This window comes from Dysidea avara, chromosome 10, assembly GCF_963678975.1.
Source record: "Dysidea avara chromosome 10, odDysAvar1.4, whole genome shotgun sequence".
NCBI classification, from domain to species: domain Eukaryota; kingdom Metazoa; phylum Porifera; class Demospongiae; order Dictyoceratida; family Dysideidae; genus Dysidea; species Dysidea avara.
The window spans coordinates 21515760-21534764 of NC_089281.1; the positions used below are offsets into that span (position 1 = coordinate 21515760).

A 19005-nucleotide genomic window follows, 5' to 3' on the forward strand; every position below is an offset into this window, starting at 1 on the left:
TTGCCATTCCTCCTTGATGGTTTAGGTTTACCTGGTCTACTGCAGCTACCTTTTGGGGTCGTGCAATAGTATCCCATGAACTAGCCTCTCAACTTCTTTTTATTGCTCCTGATCAGCTTCACTAGAGACGAGGATGCTGCTGCTGTGTTCTCTGACATTTCAATCTCCTCAATTTTACAGCATGTTCTGCAAGCCATTTTAGAACACCAGTTTGATCATCATTTACTTCTTGCAGCACTATTGTAACTACGCTCATTTGACCGCTCTTACTCACTCTTCTGGTGGTACTAGTAATAGCTGGCTAAAGCTATCCCTCAAACTTCTTTTGGATTAGCCATTCCAGGTCCAGAGTTCATTGTTGGTTTATGTCTATGGCTTGGAGTGTCTCTTTTTCCCCTTTCCCAACTGTACACATGCCTCTCTTCTATAGATTGCTTTGGTGAAGGCTGCTCTCATTGCCTCAGGAGAATCCGCCACCACAATGCCTTGGTTAATATTCTTCATCGTGCCTTGTTACGAGACCATCCAAGAGTTCTTAGTAGCAACGTACCTCTTTTGACAACAGTTCACATTCATCCTGATTATCAACATGCCTATTTCAATGTCTCTATCCACAGTACTATACTCAGCCTGCTCCTCTGCTTCCTATGTTAGGGTGGCTGTTGCAGGCTAAGGATGCTAAGCACCTGGCTGCAAGGTAGGAGGGATTTCATTCCACTAGCTGTGGAATCTTTTTGGGTCGGGACTAGGCCTGAGTCAAATATGCTCAAAATTTTGCCCAAAATGCTTTCAGGAATTTCCCACCCATTATGCTCTTTTGGTGTTCCTATGCTGGCATTTGTTAGCAACATTTGTGACAATTATCATGGAACATTTAGTCAATGAATGCTCTATTATAGTATTTCACTATAAACTGACTGTTCTATTAGAGAGAATCGATCTAAGGAGCTGTATAATGCATTTGAGTGCTCTATTGCAGTTTCCACTGACAGCTCCATTAGGGAGTATCGATCTATTTTCATGGAATTAGCTATTAAGCTCCATATAGTTTTTTAAAACTTTTTTTACTAGCTCCATAATTTGAAACATCCATGCACCCAAATATGCCAGCATTATGCTGGCATAGCACTCTGGCCTATTACAGGGGCGGATCTAGGATTTATCAAAGAGGGGGGCTAACTCAAGGTACTAATCTCTTGGGTAGAGGTGTGCAAAGCACACTTTAGGGGGGTCTGGGGGCATGCCCCCCAAGAAAAATTTTGAAAAATAGATGCTAAATATTGCAATTTGGAGACATTTCCACATAAAATTCATAATATTTTCTGCCTGTAGATATTTTATATACTGCCTTTAGATTATAGGTATGGCTGTCTGAAGCATTTTGTTAATGGAAAAGTTTGGGTAGGTACAGACAACCAAGTACATGATGCACCCCTCTCACAATTGCACAACACTGAATAGGTGCATGTTAGAATAATAATGTCGAAAGTGGAAAATTTTGAAATTTGAACAATATAAGATTGAATCTGAGAGCATTTTCAATGGAGATTGTGTACCTGAATTAAGTATTGCCGTACATATTAACTACACAAGTAGATGAATGAAGCCCTTTAAACAGACCAATGTACTTCATTGTATGTATAGGTGCAGGCAGATTTGGAAAAATTACATAACAGAATCAACTACATGTTTCCAGTGAATGTTCTATTAGAGTAGTTAGCTGACTGCTCTATTAGAGTATCTCGATCTTGTACGCCTCCAATGCTGATCCAGGTCCTTGTTGCATAAACTTTAGCATAAATCCACTGATAATACCTTGGAAAGATGTTTATAAGGTGGTTTTATGAGTATTTGTATTATTAGTGATCATATAATTATGCTAAGACAAAATTTCATTATAAGGCTCAGCATATTGATCAAGTAAAGCCTAAATATGAAGGGGGGGGGGGGGAGCTTCAGCCCCCAAAGCCCCCCCTCTGGATCCGCCCCTGTATTATGCTTTAGCATATTTTACGCAGGCCTAGTCGGGACACCATTTGCATAGTCAGCGTGATCGGGCCACACATTGCTATCATGTGTGACCCAATCACGCGACGGTCCAGCGCGTGGGCGCGGGGACGAGATTATGCACACAGTGAGAGGTCTACCGTCACTGAGCACTGAAAGCGGACGATCAAACACCGCTTTTAGCGTCACGAGAATTTATACTGATTAACGATTTATATTTGCTAAGTGCTATCCCACTACAGCCCCTGTGAGAATACTAGGTATGTCGGCCACCATAGCTAGGCCTTTAAATACAGGGAGTCAGCTATAAACTGTGCATATAATGCAGAAAAGCAGTTAAATTTATTTATTTATTTATTATTAATACTGTGCAGACCTCCATTAGGGAGTATAAAGCACAGATACATGCAAGAAAACAAAACACAACATTTTAGACTATATAGCTGGATTAATACATAAATAGTCTACAATCCTTTTCTGAAAGTCATCTACATTGGTTGCTTTAATTGCAGTAGCTGGGAGGCTGTTCCATATTGTGATAGTGGCAGGGAAAAAAGAGTGCAAATAAATGTTTAAGTGGGCTGATACCTGTCTGAATCTGTAAGAGTGCCCTCTTGTACATGTGGTTATTGGCATAGGAAGGTGGTAACTGGAAATGGATGTTTCATTATGTAATATTTTAAAAAGCATGATAACCCGTGAAATTTCTCGCCTACACTCCAAAGATGTCCATCCAAGTGAGTTTAACATCCCTGTGACACTAGACATAAAACCATAATCAAAGGTTTCGTGACGATGGGGACGATCCCAGGAATCGGTGTATCCCCGGCTCTGTGTTTCCGCACTTCTGTATCGAGACAGAACTCTACAAGCGTCAATTCACATACGGATTCACGCAACCGCACCCGCGGCTAGAACTTCCTTTTAGCTACTTGCCCATTTGGCTGCAAACAAACTTCAAGCTCCAGTAGCTAAACAAAATTTAGATATCTGCTGGTTTTCGATATAGACAGTACGGCATGGCTAGTGCCACGACGGATGACTTTCGGGGTTTGGCGCTGACGGGAGTTACGAAGCTCAATGGTGGTAAAGAGTTGGGACGGGGAGCATATGGGAGAGTTTACGAAGTCAAGTACTGTGGCATGGTCTGTGCCGCCAAAGAGATTCACTCCATTCTGATCGAAGATGTAGGAGAAGTTGAAATGCGACGAACAGTGGAGTCATTTGTGGCAGAGTGTCGCCAGTGTAGCACATTGCGTCATCCGAACATTGTGCAATTTTTAGGTGTATATTTCCCCCCCAATAGCGGCACTGGAAGAAAGCAACTACCAGTCATGGTAATGGAGATGATGGCGGATAGTCTGACCTCCTTGGTAGTAAAGCATGAGAATATTCCTGTCCACATAAAATTTTCAATAGTACATGATGTTTCCCTTGGTTTGTGCTACCTTCACAATCAGAGTCCTCCAATAGTTCATCGTGACCTATCTCCAAACAACATCTTGCTTACAGTACATCAGGTTGCAAAAATCAGTGATCTTGGAGTGGCTAAGGTGATAAAAACAGATAATACAAAGACGATGACTAAAGCACCAGGAACCCTTGATTTTATGCCCCCTGAGAGTCTATCTACAACTCCAGTGTATGGACCACCTATGGACGTCTTCTCATTTGCTGGGATAGTCCTCCACACATTTAACCAAGAATGGCCGAGTCCATCTGACCAAGTTACGTTTGACCCCAAAACCAGAGAAATGGTGGCATTGTCGGAGGTTAAACGCCGTGAGCATTGCTTGAATAAAATGACAGGAGAAGCAGAAGCATTGAAACCACTAGTGATGGTATGCCTAGATAATGATCCTGCTGTGCGACCAAAGATAGCAGATGTTTGTGAAAAGATTCAAGTGGATAAGGATGCTTATGTAAAGGAGGCCGTTATCACTTTACACAAAGAATTAACTAAAACGCAGGTGCCTAAATCGTATTCCACAGAAGCACTAACAACAGCTATAGCATATTACAAATTTGAAAGCTCTTCAGCAAATGAGTTGTCTTTAGAGGAAGGTGATGAAATAACTGTTACAGAGAAGAGAGAAGATGGCTGGTGGAGAGGTACATGTGGTGGTCAGGAAGGCTGGTTTCCTGGTAGTTATGTTAAAGAGGCTGAGATCAGTAATGTATCTAACGTGGGTAATGATAAAGAAGCAAGCGTACCAACTGCAGAGATGTCCTTTAAATCAAAACGATGGTTTCATGGCAGATTACAAAGTGCAGAAGTTGAGAATTTGTTGCGATTTAGAGGGAATGGACACTACCTTGTTCGAGAAGAACTTTCGGTAAGATGCACATACATCATACATAGTCATGTATAAATACTTTACATCCTGTGCAAACACTGTTGGATACTCATTGCTTGCATTAGAGTCGTTGTCACTTAATGGTTGCTTTTGGTGATATTTAGATCTTTCATGAGACTACATTATATTTAAAATGTAAATCTCATTCTGTGCAAGTTAGCTATTTAATTCATTTTCATTTTCCATGCATAGCTACAGTGCTCCCTCACTTTTGATTATCTAAACTCTCAATTGTCAGAACAGCAGAAATGTATTTTGCCTAAGGTGTGCATTTATTAGAGTAATTTAACAGGGTTCTGTATCAAACAGTACGGCAGTACTGTTTATGTAGGAATCCCCCAAAATGACACGTGCTGCCTAAAATGCTGCCTTTAAAAATCATTCTAGAGACATCTTACGCCATGAAAATCACCTTTACGGAATAATATTAGTCCATCTAACATGAAATACAGCATTAAAAACAAGAAAATAGCTACTTCGGATACAGAATTTAAAAAAAAAACCTCCAAAACTTGAAATTTCGTCTCACTCACTTGCTCACTCACCCACTCACTCACCACAGTCGCAAGCCTAGAGCCCTAACAAAGCAGTGCATGGTCACCATTTTACGCCACAACAACTAACTCACCATTGGGATGTGCCTTTTGGGGTTCCGACGAGTGTATACCCTGTGTGCCTTGTCTGTCCTTTTATCTTCAATCAGGTTGGTTGTCTCTTCTTCTAACATCAAAACCATACTGAGGCATTAATTTTCCGTATCACCAGTTTTCTGTAGACACCACAAAATTATTTCAGAAAGCGCTTATGCTGCTGAAAGAGCAGGGTGCTTATAATTTCAAGTGTTGTACGTGAAACATTAAGGCTGCTGAGTTGTCACTTCAACTTTTGCCAATGCCTGGACTGAAGAGATTTGTTACTTAATAGACAGACTGATACTCGACGGCTTGTTCCTCTGAACACACTGACTCAGCTGGACGGCAAGATCAGCGAGTGATTGGATAGTACTCAAGTGGAAATTGTATTACTTCATCCTGTTATGCGTATTGCCCCACTACCCCCCCCCCCTCGGGCATATATGGGGCTATAGTGGGGATTTGACACAGCCGAATGTCAAATGCCCCATAATAGGGCAAACCTATCATGTCAAATCCCCACCGTTGGCCCCAGTTGCAATGCGGGATTTATTACCCGGGATTTGACATAGCGAAGGAAGTTACAACAAAAAAATATTTGGGTGCTTACTGAACGATCGTCAAATCCCCCATAGTGGGGCAGCAGTTTCGTGTCAATTCCCCCTGTAAAGCCCCACTTACACCCGAGGGGGGTGGTGGTGGGGCAATACATTGATAGGTGCATTAGTCGAGACTAAGCTCCAGACAACTGAAAGGGCCTGTTCATTCGAACAACTATGCGGACCATCATACTAAGACAGATCATTAGATCTGAGTGCCACTGCTACTATGATCAAAGGTAAGTTATGCACGTTACTACGGGCCTATGTGCTTCCAATTTTGGCACAGTCATTACGTACTTTAATTAGCTGTACAGGAACTTAATAGACTGTAACTAGCTGTGCTACAACAAAAACTAAAACTAGTATTTTAAAAAAATGTTAATTTAAAAATGAAGTAGGGATCTATACAATAAAAAGTAGTGAAACAAGAGATGAATGATGGTATTACAGCATAGCTTGGTGGGAAACTCCCTACTTTGGCATTGAGCAAAATGTGCCAAAGTAGATACTTTCCCACCAAGCTATGCTGTGATATCATCATTCATCTCTTGTTTCACTACTTTATAGATCCTTACCTCATTTTTAAATTAACAATTTTTTAAAATACTAAATACTAGTGTAAATAAATGGGCTTCTGTACCTGAACACATCTTGGTACCAAGGGGATCAGAAAATGGCAAGGGAGCACTGTAAGCTATAATTTGTATGTAGTTGGTTTGTTACTACAATATAGTTACGTGTTAGCATTAGCTTATCCAAATTAAATAAATCCAGCTATCATGCGGATATATAATGATCATATGCACCTACAAAAATCACTGGGCATGCATACATCATTAGTCTATGGATCATGAAGGTTTGCATTTTTCTGCTAGAGATATTGACCAGGAACCAGCTGCATGTTTTCCTCCTCACAATAACTTGGCAGTGTTACTTGTGTACAATCAAATGTGCCTTGCAAAATGCTATGGAATTTTCTACTATCTGACTGACAGTGTGGGCTGGCTAACAAACTGTTGCCTTCAGACACACATAACTTGACAATAGTTTATATCACATCTTGCATTTCATGGCCTAATATGTTTGGTGTCATTCTTTTCTTTAATACTGTATATAGGAGATCGGGAATGTGAAAAAATGTTAACAAAGAACTTTATAAGAAAGTAGGAGCAGGAGACCACTTGATGTACAGATATAACTTGATCCCTATACAGACAACTCAGTGGCAGATCTAGAAAGTTGTAAAGGGAGTTTTGCTATCTATCTATGTTCTAGGGGGGTCTGAAGGCATGCCCCCCAGGAAAATTTTGAAATATAGATGCTCTGAAACTATCTGGTAACAGTTATGCTCTACACATGTAGGTAGCTACCTGTATAATACACATGTTTTTGCATGTGTGGTAACTTGCCGATCAGTACGTATTTCCTGTAGCTAACTACTGACATCACAGAATGGCAACCTATTAAATCTGATAACTTTTAAATATTTTATAGAACTTTAAGCATGATTTATCTATATATGACTGTGGGACGACAAACAAACTGTTACCTTCAAACATGCATAACTTGACAATAGTAACACGCCCCACTGTGCCACAACAGCTGTGTGGTGCCCGGCAGTGCATGTGTATAATATAATATTTTAACACATCAATGAATGCACTCTAACGTACATGGGAAACTTTGATCTCAGGAAATAGACCACTTACCACAGTACTTCTTCCGGTGCGATAGATTCCTCTACCTGTATAGCAGGTTAACTAAAAGAGGAGCTCTGTCAGTGGTGAGTTATAGCTTAAGCTGCGTTTATGGGATTTGTGATAGTCATTTGCCGTAAAAACTTCTCGGGCACGCTGCTAATCAATGCAAATTGACAGTTTTTCAATAGACCACACATATCTATTAGCTGTGAAAGCCGCTAGGATGGCTTCAATTATAATCTTGGCTATTGCTGAAACTTTCAAAAAGGGGTTTCCATGGGAACCCCTCTAAATCTACCACTGTAACTAGTATAGTCTATATCTAGGAAAACGCTGTGCATGACCAACATAAGCATATAACTTTTTGGTTGGTCAACTTTTGGCGTGCACTTCACCTTGCAGCCTTGCTGACTGGATTTAGGAAAACTGATCTAGATTACACATCATACAGATAAACAGATTGTAACTTGCAAACAGCACAGAGGATGTGTATGAAATATTCACCTGTGAGGATGCATTGAGTTGCAAATTCTTTACACAAGTAGCTAGCTTTTGCTTAATTTCCCACCATTTTATAGATAGGCTTTAATTTTTAGCAGCATCACAAGCACTCAGTACCACTCATACTGGAGTGGATAACAGGACTATAGGCATATGTTGTCTTCAAAATGGAGGAGAGTAACAATTTAAGGCTAGTGGTAAAATTCTAAACCTGTGCAGTGGCTAGTTGAAGTGCAATAAAATCAACACAAAAAAATTGCTTGTAATCAAGCCACGTCATTGCCAAAAGCCAAAAATCATTGTTCATGCAATACCATTCAAAAAGGCAGCTCTCAAAACTGTGCAAACAGAGTCCATGTAGCTGAGATTGCTAATCTAATTCCTCATATTAGGCTGAAGTCTACACTATGCAGTCTACACTATAGCCTTACTTAGTGTATATAATTATGTTAGCAGGGATTCATCTTGTACCTGTACATGTGCACTGATTCCTTTTATTAGTTCTTGTTATTGAGATTCTTACTTCTCTAATACTGTAACTGTATGGCCCTGAATGTTTGTCTTATTGGTATATATATATATATATATATATATATATATATATAGTTGCATGTGCAGCATTTTAATATGCAATAGCACTGTGTAGTAGGGATCATGAAAGTTTAAGCTTTCCTGCCCAAAATTATAACCTGAAAACCAGACTCACTTTTCCTCAAATGACAACCCCAAACCCTTCTGTTAAATCTTCTGGTAACTGTCTGACTACCTGAATGATGCCTCCAGTCAAGCATAACTCAACTATGACTAATGCTATGAGCTTGATTTCTTCACTGTATGACATCGCTTAGGCTCAAGACATGCTTTTTTGCCAACTGCAGCAGTGGTGGTCATCATAAGAATCATCTGGATTTTGTATAATGACTGCAGAGACACTTTGCTGAAAATGAAGTGGAAAGGCCACTTCATTGATGTTTGGAGTGTGTTCATTGCATAATTTTATGTGTGTGGCACCATTGTTTCTTTGATAGGTATGTGCTAGTTCACCAGTCAGATACAGTGATCTCTCTATTATTAGCACCCTGAGTGTGCTCAGACAATTGAAAAGTTCAGATAATAGAAGCACTGTTCAATTACTCTAATAGAACACACACCTTAGACAAATACTCTAATAGAACAGTCACCTCCATAGTTCGGATAACAGAAAGTTCAGATAATTGATGGCTGGATAATGGAGGGACCACTGTAATTTTGTATTACAAAAAGCAAATAAAAAGCTACCTCTGATACTTATGAGTTTCTTTTGCTATGTTAGTCTCTTTGTGTAAAAACTGCAAACCTGCCATCAGTGCCATGATGCTATAACCATTTCTTTCCAGTCTATTATATTGTATAAAAAGTGTATACCTGTAAAATGGCTTATCATTATTTCATAATTCTGTGACTATTTTAAATGTTATATTATTTAGGCTGGAACCTTCACCATATCAGTAAAAGTACCACGGGAAATAAAACATTTCAAATTACTGATATCTCAAGATGGTCAATGCAACTTTGCAGGACTCAAGTATAAGAGTTTGGAAGACATGATAAGTCACTATGGTAGACTTCCTATATATTGCCATGAGGAAGGTAGAATGATATTTCTTCATGATCCAGTACTTCGAAGTGTGGATCATATACAGCAATAACAATTTGATTATAAAATACACACACACATATTCATTCTTTGTAAGTCTTATTTACTGTGCATGCTAACAGAACTATAGTGTTATATATACTCTACCCATATATTACCTTTTTGTGAAACATTTCTATGCTATTATCAATGAATTCCTGCTATCATAGGTAGGTACTAGTATAAAAGTATTTAAAAAATTAAAATTGGGAAACGAGTAGAACTACCATGGATCATCTCAAACCTTTAAAGCCTAACACTTGAAACTGTATAAGTAGATTAGTTTGACGAGTATATTATACAAAGATTATATACATGTACACAAGAAGTATATAACATGTACTTTTGTAAACTATAGCTAAAGAGGCTGGAAAGGATACTGGACAGTGGTCCACAGTATGACTGATTGCCAAAATTTCTGCAACAAATTTTTAAAATTGCAATGATGCAGAGGCTCAGGTGCCAAAAAGTAGACAGAATCACCTGTGCAGTTAAAACAGCTTTCAGGCTCTTGCACATCATCATGAATAGCATACAATTGTTTACATGAATAATATATATTGTGTAGAAAAAAAATTATGAAAATGGAAACTGTCCTGTCTTTCATTGATTAGGAGGAATCTTTAACAGTGCAACATAAATTTCATGACTATAACTAACTTTCTGCAAGATAATATTAAATCCCGCTCAAACATTATTATGGATATTAGACTCATTGCCAAGAAGCTTACTTGCATCAAAGAAATATAAGGGAGATGATGGACAGCCCTATACTGCACAGCTTAATATTTGTGGAACATTTCTTTCAACAAAACTTTATGGCAACATGGTTGTTTGTAAAGTTATACAACAGCAAAAAGAAATCATGTTTACATTTGCATCATTTCATCATGTAGTATAAAGAAGGCCAGAAATACATTTTACAAGTATTACAATTCCTATAAAGCGGTAAATACACTTTTTAGAATTAATGAACCACAAAACCCAATTAACCCATTACATCATAATGCACACACACACACACACATAATCTTATATACCATAATTGCGGCTACACTGTTATGTGACATACAAAGAATTATTGTTAAAAACACGTAGATAGCATGGGTTGTTGCTGTCCAACATGTACAAACAAAGGAGGTACCAGATTTTAGTCTACCAACATAAAAGGTTTGGAGGACATCATGCATGTGATCATGATAAGAGACAGATATAACAAAGGTGTTAACAGTTTGTGCTTTATAAAACAGCAAGCAATAGCAGGACAGGAAAGAGTAATAACTACCTTCAAAGAAGACAGAAACCAGATTAGTTAAAGGAAAAGTAGGATGTATTCTGAACTGCAAGATCTTGGACAGCAACCAACATTACACTGTGTATACTGTACATCTGTTACATAGGTTGGCAAACCATTTTCTTTTTATAAACTGCTGCATGCAGAAACTTTGACAGTGAGCAAGACATAGGTGTTTAAAATAAAAACCAGCAGTAGTGATACCATACTGTAGGTTACAAAGGCAGACAGTGGATTATACAGTATATAGGTTTATATACACAATTAAATAAGTGTTAGTATAAACAAGCTTTAATATTCATTTATTCACATAATAAATGCATAGCAAAAAACATAAAAACTTAATGACAATTCTTATCTTAGTGAGTTAGCTATTCTACCCATACTTATACTTGACAAAGCATTAGCAAGTTTTTTTCTAGAACAGTCACCCATATCATACCAAGCTATTAACATTCTGAAACAACACTCAACAGGATCTCTAGTAGTACTCCTGATCCTATCAACTTCACTACTGCTAACTCCCAACTGTATTGATAGCCGTTGCCAATTCCTATTAGCTTCTGTAGAAATTCTATAAAACCCTTCATAAGAAATGTCTTTACTTCCTGTGTGTAAAAATTATGTATGTGTGTGTACTGACAGTCCTTGCTTTTATAACAAACCTCTGTTTATGAAAAACATCCCAATATCATCAAATTTAGCTGCACAAAAGTAACTAGTTACTCTAATAAGCATACACTTACTAACAATGCAGTAAAAGTAGACAAAAACAGAAGAAATTATCACACTGGAGACATCTATATGTTAGTTGTTGACACATGGACTCATTTCAACAACTAAGACCTATGCCAAAACAGTCAAGCTGTGAGTAAAGTGCAGTCTTCAAAAATCCAGGGTTAAAAGTAGTGAAATCAAAAGGTGGCGGCCAAAAACAATGTTGTTGATGTTAATCAGTTTTAGTAATGACACAGAGTTGTAATCATTAACATCAACATCATTGCAGCCATTTCTTGGCTGCCACCGTTAATTTAACCCAAAAAGTCACACCCTGTTTTCACAGCTTGGCTGTTTTGGCATGGATATCACTTCTTTTTGTACAGGTATTAGAAGCCTTGATTAAAGCTATAGTTTTTGGGGCTTGCATGATTTTACATTTTGCATTTCTTGCTACATACAAGATAGCATCTTTTTAGCTACATTGTTAATTATCAACCATTCACCAATAATATAACCTTTCTACAATCTGTTATTGAGTTGTTTCTCTAATAGAACTGTCCTTTGACACTCTAACAGAGTAGTCATAGAAGCTTTTAGAGCCTTCATCATCATAGAATTAACTGTTAAACTATATCTCTTTAATTTCAATCTTCAATGTATAAGCTGAAAATGGATAACTGGAATCACTTAAGGGATTCCAATTATGTTTAGGTTTTAGGTTTGAACCCAAGTATAGGTTTCTTTTAAGCTTTCGTGCAAGTTTTTTGGTTCTGGGTGACTGTTCTATTAGAGTATTTTATAGCACTTGTTGGATAGGCTTGTTTTTAGCTAATTATTTTAAATCACAAAAGTTTGAGTTCTACGATGGTTGACCTATCTATAGACTGATTTTCAACTTATTTTCTATAAGCGGTTTACTCTGCAGGAGTGACAAAAAATCAAACTTGTAATGTTTTAATTTGTTCATAGCTTAGTAGTGCATTATAACACAATCTTCAATTGAAAGATGCATGCACAACACTCTTTGTAAATGAAAAATTTGGACCCCCCTATTTGGTTCCTCATAATTGGAAGAAATATACAAATAACATAAGATGAACTTTGAAGGCTGTAGCTTGAAGATGGCTGGACCAATATAGCTCAAATTTGAAGTATAAGGCATCCCACCCAACAAAATTTCACTGCAAAAATGATAAATGACCAAGCTATGAATGACAGTATCAAGCATCTTGCAAGCCAGCTGGCTTTTTCTTTGTGTATGTGAGTATGAAAAAAATACCATCTGGCAACATTCACCATTTTTTTGTTGACACTGCCAAAAGTCTAGCAGAGCCAACAAAACAGTTGGCACAAAAAATGATGCAACACCACTTCAACTGTTGCTAAGGATGCACAACAATTCTGCTGAGGGGAAAAGTCACAAAATTGTATTGCACCTGCCAACAAAGTACTAGTGAAAGTTACGTTTTTCTCCACACCCTGTACACTCTTAAAATGTTTGGCTCACAAGAATAAATCTGAAGATGGAGATCCTCAGTGTCTGGTCACAGTACGTAGCTCCAGGGGAACCATACTGGACATATCTAGACTATTAGTATATAGTATCGCATGGCCAGACCGTTATTTTTCTTTCTTCCCTTTTGTGTTGGTGTTCAGCTGCATGTTACTTCTTTTTTCCACACAAAAGAAAAGTGGTCTGACCATGTGTGACTAATTAGTATGATGTTCTCTATGCATGAGGACTGGTAAGGTGGGAAGGGCTGCTTTACCCATTGCTAAGGCCTTAACCGTGTTGCTGTGACATTGTTAGGGGGGTCCTTTCACCTCCTAGTCTCAGACCCTTTCTGCATAGCCACCTATCAATTGTGCAGAAAGGGTCTGGCCACACAAGACTAAAAGTCAACAGTCATAATTCATAGTACAGCGAGTATTGGAGTAACATCCCTACCTTTTGGAAAGCTAGGTAGTAATAGTTGTTCAATAACTTTGACTGTATCATTTAGGTTAACACTCCGAGTAGCGTCCACTAACTGGTCCCATGTAGCATTACCAGACATTTCTAACCACACGCTGAACATTTTTCTGCAACAGCTGAGTATGTCATGCTTGTTACCCTGCTCAATAATCTCTAGTGATTTCTCTTGTCTTACATCCAGTAATTCTAAACCAAGGTCATACCACTTAGTTGCAACTAGTGGTATTACATGTCTACTTCAGTCTCTTATTGAGGGACAACTGTCACACTGAACTGCCTCGTTGCCTCTTTCATCATGATGAACTACAAACAAACATCTCCAGTCATTCTGATAAATTAGTAATCTTACCAACTGAATCAACTGAGACTAGCCATTTGTTTACCACTAGTCTACCTATATGGTCCCAGCTCGGGTCCCAGCTAAGGTCTCATACTGCAGTGTACTGCAGCTGACTCTTGACAAAGAGGAACGAACTTGAGCAGAGAGGAACTGAAACAACTTCTGATCGATCACAAGTGCAATACAAATTACAATCCAAGTTTGAGGGTTCAGCAGAGTTAGAAGTTTCCTGTAAATCTTGGAATCGGCTGTTGGGGGGTTTCCACCCTGGTCAATTGTCATTCCTCAGCATCTGACACTCTGCCTACAGCTGTTAATTTACAGCTGTTAATTTACAGCAGTGGGAAATTCAATGTGGTGTAAAGTGCTCACTTTGGCCCGGTGACTCAAAGCGGCCTACCACAGCCCATGTCTTAAGTAGCTGTCCAACTGCACTAAGCCAACAATAATATACTTACAGTCATAATCAAGTTCTCTCTGTTTTGGCCTCTGTTCTTGTTGAGGTCTTTGCAAGGTGTATGCTGATTTACCAAATTTCTATGCTGATAATGCCCCGGCTCCAAACCGACAACAATTCCAACTAATCTCCTAATCACCTCTTACCATCCAGATATTGTGATCAACGTTGAAACCGGGTCACTACTGCTGACCCGGATGACCCACTGACCCGGATTTGACCCGGATGTGACCCGGATTAATTGCTAGTCTCGAGCGAGCGAACGAGTCTACATTTTGAGCGTTCGATTCGTGTTGAGTAAATATTGCAACTTCAGGCTAGCTGTAGGTTGAAGACCAAAAAAAAAAAAAAAAAAAAAAAAAAGGCCTTCACCTACTGACAATGGCTACCCCTCACCATAGATCATAGATATACCCTCAGTTTCGTGCTTACTACACTTACTAACAAATGGGCGTGGCTGAGCGTATGTTGGTAATGCGATAAGTGGGCGTGGCTCACGAAGGAGCTACGCGATAGCGTTTATAAGTTTCCATGTCGTCAAACGAACAATTTTGTTTCTCACGTGATCCAAATCCGGGTCAGACCCGGATAAATTGTAAACCGGGTCAGACCCGGATGACCCGGAGAAAATGTGACCCGGATGACCCGGATGACCCGACCCGGTTTCAACGCTGATTGTGATACACAATTTCCAGAGTCCTTCTATCACTTTGTTGGAGTTAACTTGTCCTCTGGACTCTTCTGCTCATATTCAGGCTGCTCGAAGCAGAAAACAAAATAAAGTTGAATAGCTACCTTCAGTTGCTGGCTGAATTTGATGCAATTGAGATAACGGTGCTGGGCCACTACCAGCTATCTTCTGTCAAGAAAGTCTGAGTTGAATGTGCATCAAAAAGTTTTATCAAGAAATGTTTGGATGATGCTGCTTCTGCCTGTATTTCAGCTTCAAGAAGGATCTTTCTGGCAAGGGATTGTAAAGAGTGGATCACTGATTAGATAATACTTACATTGTAGCTTATTATTTTTGTATTGGTTTGTCTTGTTCTTTTAATTTAATTTTTGTGTGTGTGTGTGTGTGTGTGTGTGTGTGCATGTCTTTCCTTGCCATACTTCAGTGGTTCTGTTTGTGGTCGCATGTTAACTAAGGACTAGTCTGGCGCCGCCCGCCCCTTCGCATAAAGTAAGGGTCTGGTGAAATACAGATACTAAATCATTTCTAGCGCCCAGATTCGGCGCTAGCCAATTAGTGCATGCCAATGACGTTCACACAGAAATCGCCTTGGCAACACAATGCTTTTGTTCGAATTGAAGTGCAATTATCTGACGTAACAAGCATTACGTGCGCTGTCTAATTGAATTCCTTTTGAAATGATTAGGTATTTGTATTTCACCAGACCCTTACTTTTTGCGAAGGGGCAGGCGGCGCCAGACTAACTAAGGACCTAATCTTTTTACTTGTACATATTTTCATCTATAATGATGGCTCTTCTCTCTCTCGTCTCTTATATAGAGACGCCTTACCATTTTGTCTCGTCCCCAGATCGATCACGCGAGAAGGACCAACCGTCCGTCATAATTTATATCATAACTTATACGGAGTTATCCGGATTAAGTAAATACCGGAAGTGTTGCTGTGGTGCACTCCCCTCAGAGCAAGTAAACAATTAATACAAACAAAAGATTTTACTGTGCAATATGGAACGTGACATGTCGGCTGTTCAAAAAGCTACAGATTTAGTCGCTCAGTACGAGGATTTCTTTATTGCACTGAAGGAACGGGCCGCTTGTTTCTCAGACCAAACAGCTGCTGTCGGCCGCAGTGTGGAGAAAGACTTTGAAATCCTTCGCGTTGCCCTAGAGCAGAGGAAAGGGGTGCTGTTGTCGGAGATGCAGGAATTGAACGTGCCCAAGGCTGACACCGACTTACTCGAATTAGAAGAGAAACAGCGAAAGATGCGCACCTTACTGCAGCAGCTGCAACAGTTAGCCATTCAAGGGTCGCTGTCTGAAGACACGGAATGCTACCGAGAGCTGTTGACGGAGTTGAGTGAGGCGAAACAGAAGCTGAAGGATACTAGTGACAAATATCAGGTGAAGTTTGAGGGCTGTTTGGCTCCCCTGGTGAGCAAGATAGCAAACTACGGAGAAATTGTGTCTGGTCGGGGGGATGGAGGTGAGCAGATTTATTGTGCATGATATTCGTGTGGATTTACGTAGCAATGCCAATTTTTAAAGTGACCATGCAGCCGCAGCACATGTGTGCATGTATGAGGTGTGGGGTCCATTGCATGTCAACTGTGACACACTGTAGGTTGTGCTTGGAAATACTGGAATCATAGTGGCAATAGTTTTATTGGTTGCTGGCATGTAGGATGTCAAGCACACATGTGCACGGGGGACCTTTCTGATGTTACAGCAGTCTCTGTGATTTGCCAATTGGATTCGAATGAGCCAATATTGCATTTCTGCTGCCAGTTTAACTGTGCCCAACTTTCAACATAACACAGCTGAGTATATATAATCATATGATTGTAGTTGTATTAAAGAATGAAAGTCATTTCACCACTTAAATTCCAGATTTGAGGTTGACATGGCCTTATCACATGACTGCCACATGACTGGTCAAAGTTTAGTTATTGTGGACTGGGTCATAGTTATAACCACTATGAAAACTCTACTGTATGTACAGCTGAAAAATTAACGTAATTTACTGGGTTAGATTACATAGCTACTTACATAATTTCTATTATTGAAGATGTTTTTTCTGATATAGCATTTGAAGGACCACAACGTAGCATCGACTTTCACCAAGTTTTTGCCAGCCTAGCTCGTCAATTTGAGGCTCGATGTCAACTGGCTTCCAAAATGGAGACAGTGCCATTCACTGATAACAAGCAGAACCCGCTAGTTGGCTGGATGGAGTTCAGCAAGGGTCATCGATGGCGGCGTACTGCAGAGGGTGTGAGGTCCCCAGCTGATGTGCCAGACTTCCACGCTATCCTCAAGAAGATGAAAGCTGAGTTTGCTCGGAAAAGCTCTGCTACCACCGCTGCTGAGCCATACAGCACATGGCTGGTATCTGGAACTAGCAAACCTGCTAAAGAGGCAGCCACTGCTCCAGTTTCTACCCTGTTACCATCACCAGCTAGCTCTGTGACACAGGATGTAACAGAGCAGTTCAATGCCATTGTTGGTTCTAATGCTTCATCATGGCTTCATTCCACCACCATGGAGTTACCAACCCAGGCAACGACACTGCTCAATACTTCCAATAATGTGTCTTCATGGCTTCACTCTTCACCAACTGGCCATGGAGGATCACAAGATGTCCAACCTGCTGAAGTATTCAACACCATCGCTGGTGTGAATGTGTCATGGCTGTCTCCTTTAAGAACCAAAGAATCAAATGTGCCACAACAAGATGCTGCTGAGGCGTTTAATGTTATTGCCAGTACAAGCATGTCATGGTTGTCTTCTACTTCCAAGGGATTTGAGGATGACCCACGGCAGGATGTTGCTAAACCGTTTAATGCCATTGCTGATACAATGTCATGGCTGGCTTCTTCACCTGCCACCAAGGGATTAGAAAACAGTCCACACCAAGATGTGACTCAGGCTTATAACATCACTGCTAGTGCTAGCATGCCATGGTTGGCTTCTTCATCTACCAAAGGATTAGAAAAACCAAATCCTGCTGAGGCATATAACAGAATTGCTCACACAAGTGTGTCATCCTGGCTTTGCCCCTCAGTCACCTACATATCAGATGATGATATTTTTGTGCCTCAAAGTTCTGCCACAGTGGAGATGTTTGATGCCATTGCTACTACTGATGCTTCAGCTTGGCTCCAGTCAACTTCTAGTAGCCAACACCCTGCTACAGTGCTGGGACCATTTGGTGCTATTACAAGCTCTGATACTTCCCAATGGCTGCAGCAGTCCTCAGCTGGATGGAGGAACCCCATTGATCAAGACTATAGTGAGTGGCTGTCATATGGAAAAATGATGACTGCACAGGAAGGATGGGGAACTGATCTTTATGATCAATGGCTAATGCCAAGATGTAAGTGTTATAATTGAATTGCTTTCTATAGTGTCACTTGTTAACTTTGTAGGTTACTCACCTATATGCAGTGAGACATCCTCACTGTTGCTGCCCCCAGGAGGGGATAGTGGGGGTGACACACTGTCTGATGTGTTTGGTAGCACTCACACACTGACCAGCTTTGGTAGCAGTGACTTTGAGGTGGTGGATGATACTGACCTGTGACCAAGAATTTGGACTTGTAACCTTGGATGCTGTGCTGTCAATATTCTTAGGCCTTGCTTTGTTTATTTGTGTGTTGTATTGAATACTTTTCAGTGATAATTCTGTGGCAGTAATGCTTGCAGACATCTACTGGGTTTATTTGTAACTCCACAACCATAAGTACAAGACATATGCATGCTTCACCTAAGGAAATTCTGCACAACATCACTGCATTGTGTAGTAGCCTATAACATTACACTATTTATACACAGCAAGCACTAACATAGCAACTTTGCTTGATACATGGACAGAACTATATAAAATTGTCATAAGAGCTACCCTTGGATAGGAGCCACCATACACACTGGCCTGACATGGGCACACACACACATAATATATGTATGTATTGTATTACATTAGTAAGTATATACTATGATCCAGATAATTTTTTTTTCTGTATATAGAAGCCACTACAATGAAGGGTTTTGGCATTACC

The 19005-nt window shown here is 39.8% G+C and overlaps 2 protein-coding genes across 2 annotated transcripts; both read left to right on the top strand.

Annotated features, from left to right (window-relative positions):
* The first annotated feature begins 2868 nt into the window (after positions 1 to 2868).
* LOC136268625 (uncharacterized) lies at positions 2869 to 9581 on the top strand. Its single transcript, XM_066064015.1, has 2 exons — positions 2869 to 4343; positions 9266 to 9581. Exons 1-2 carry the CDS (start codon positions 3027 to 3029, stop codon positions 9485 to 9487), a joined length of 1539 nt encoding a protein of 512 aa, XP_065920087.1. The 5' UTR covers positions 2869 to 3026; the 3' UTR covers positions 9488 to 9581.
* A 6297-nt stretch (positions 9582 to 15878) lies between these two features.
* LOC136268634 (uncharacterized) lies at positions 15879 to 18675 on the top strand. The gene is made up of 3 exons (XM_066064024.1): positions 15879 to 16433; positions 17034 to 18323; positions 18376 to 18675. Exons 1-3 carry the CDS (start codon positions 15956 to 15958, stop codon positions 18528 to 18530), a joined length of 1923 nt encoding a protein of 640 aa, XP_065920096.1. The 5' UTR covers positions 15879 to 15955; the 3' UTR covers positions 18531 to 18675.
* Positions 18676 to 19005: the final 330 nt, after the last annotated feature.

What these genes read in the sequence shown, in the direction of transcription:
- LOC136268634 (XM_066064024.1), top strand. Translation starts at nt 15,956, where the DNA reads ATGGAACGTGACATGTCGGCTGTTCAAAAAGCTACAGATTTAGTCGCT. An exon ending in GTCTGGTCGGGGGGATGGAG is followed by an intron (nt 16,434 to 17,033) that starts GTGAGCAGATTT and finishes TTTCTGATATAG; the next exon opens with CATTTGAAGGACCACAACGT. An exon ending in TCAATGGCTAATGCCAAGAT is followed by an intron (nt 18,324 to 18,375) that starts GTAAGTGTTATA and finishes TTAACTTTGTAG; the next exon opens with GTTACTCACCTATATGCAGT.
- LOC136268625 (XM_066064015.1), top strand. Translation starts at nt 3,027, where the DNA reads ATGGCTAGTGCCACGACGGATGACTTTCGGGGTTTGGCGCTGACGGGA. An exon ending in TTGTTCGAGAAGAACTTTCG is followed by an intron (nt 4,344 to 9,265) that starts GTAAGATGCACA and finishes TATATTATTTAG; the next exon opens with GCTGGAACCTTCACCATATC.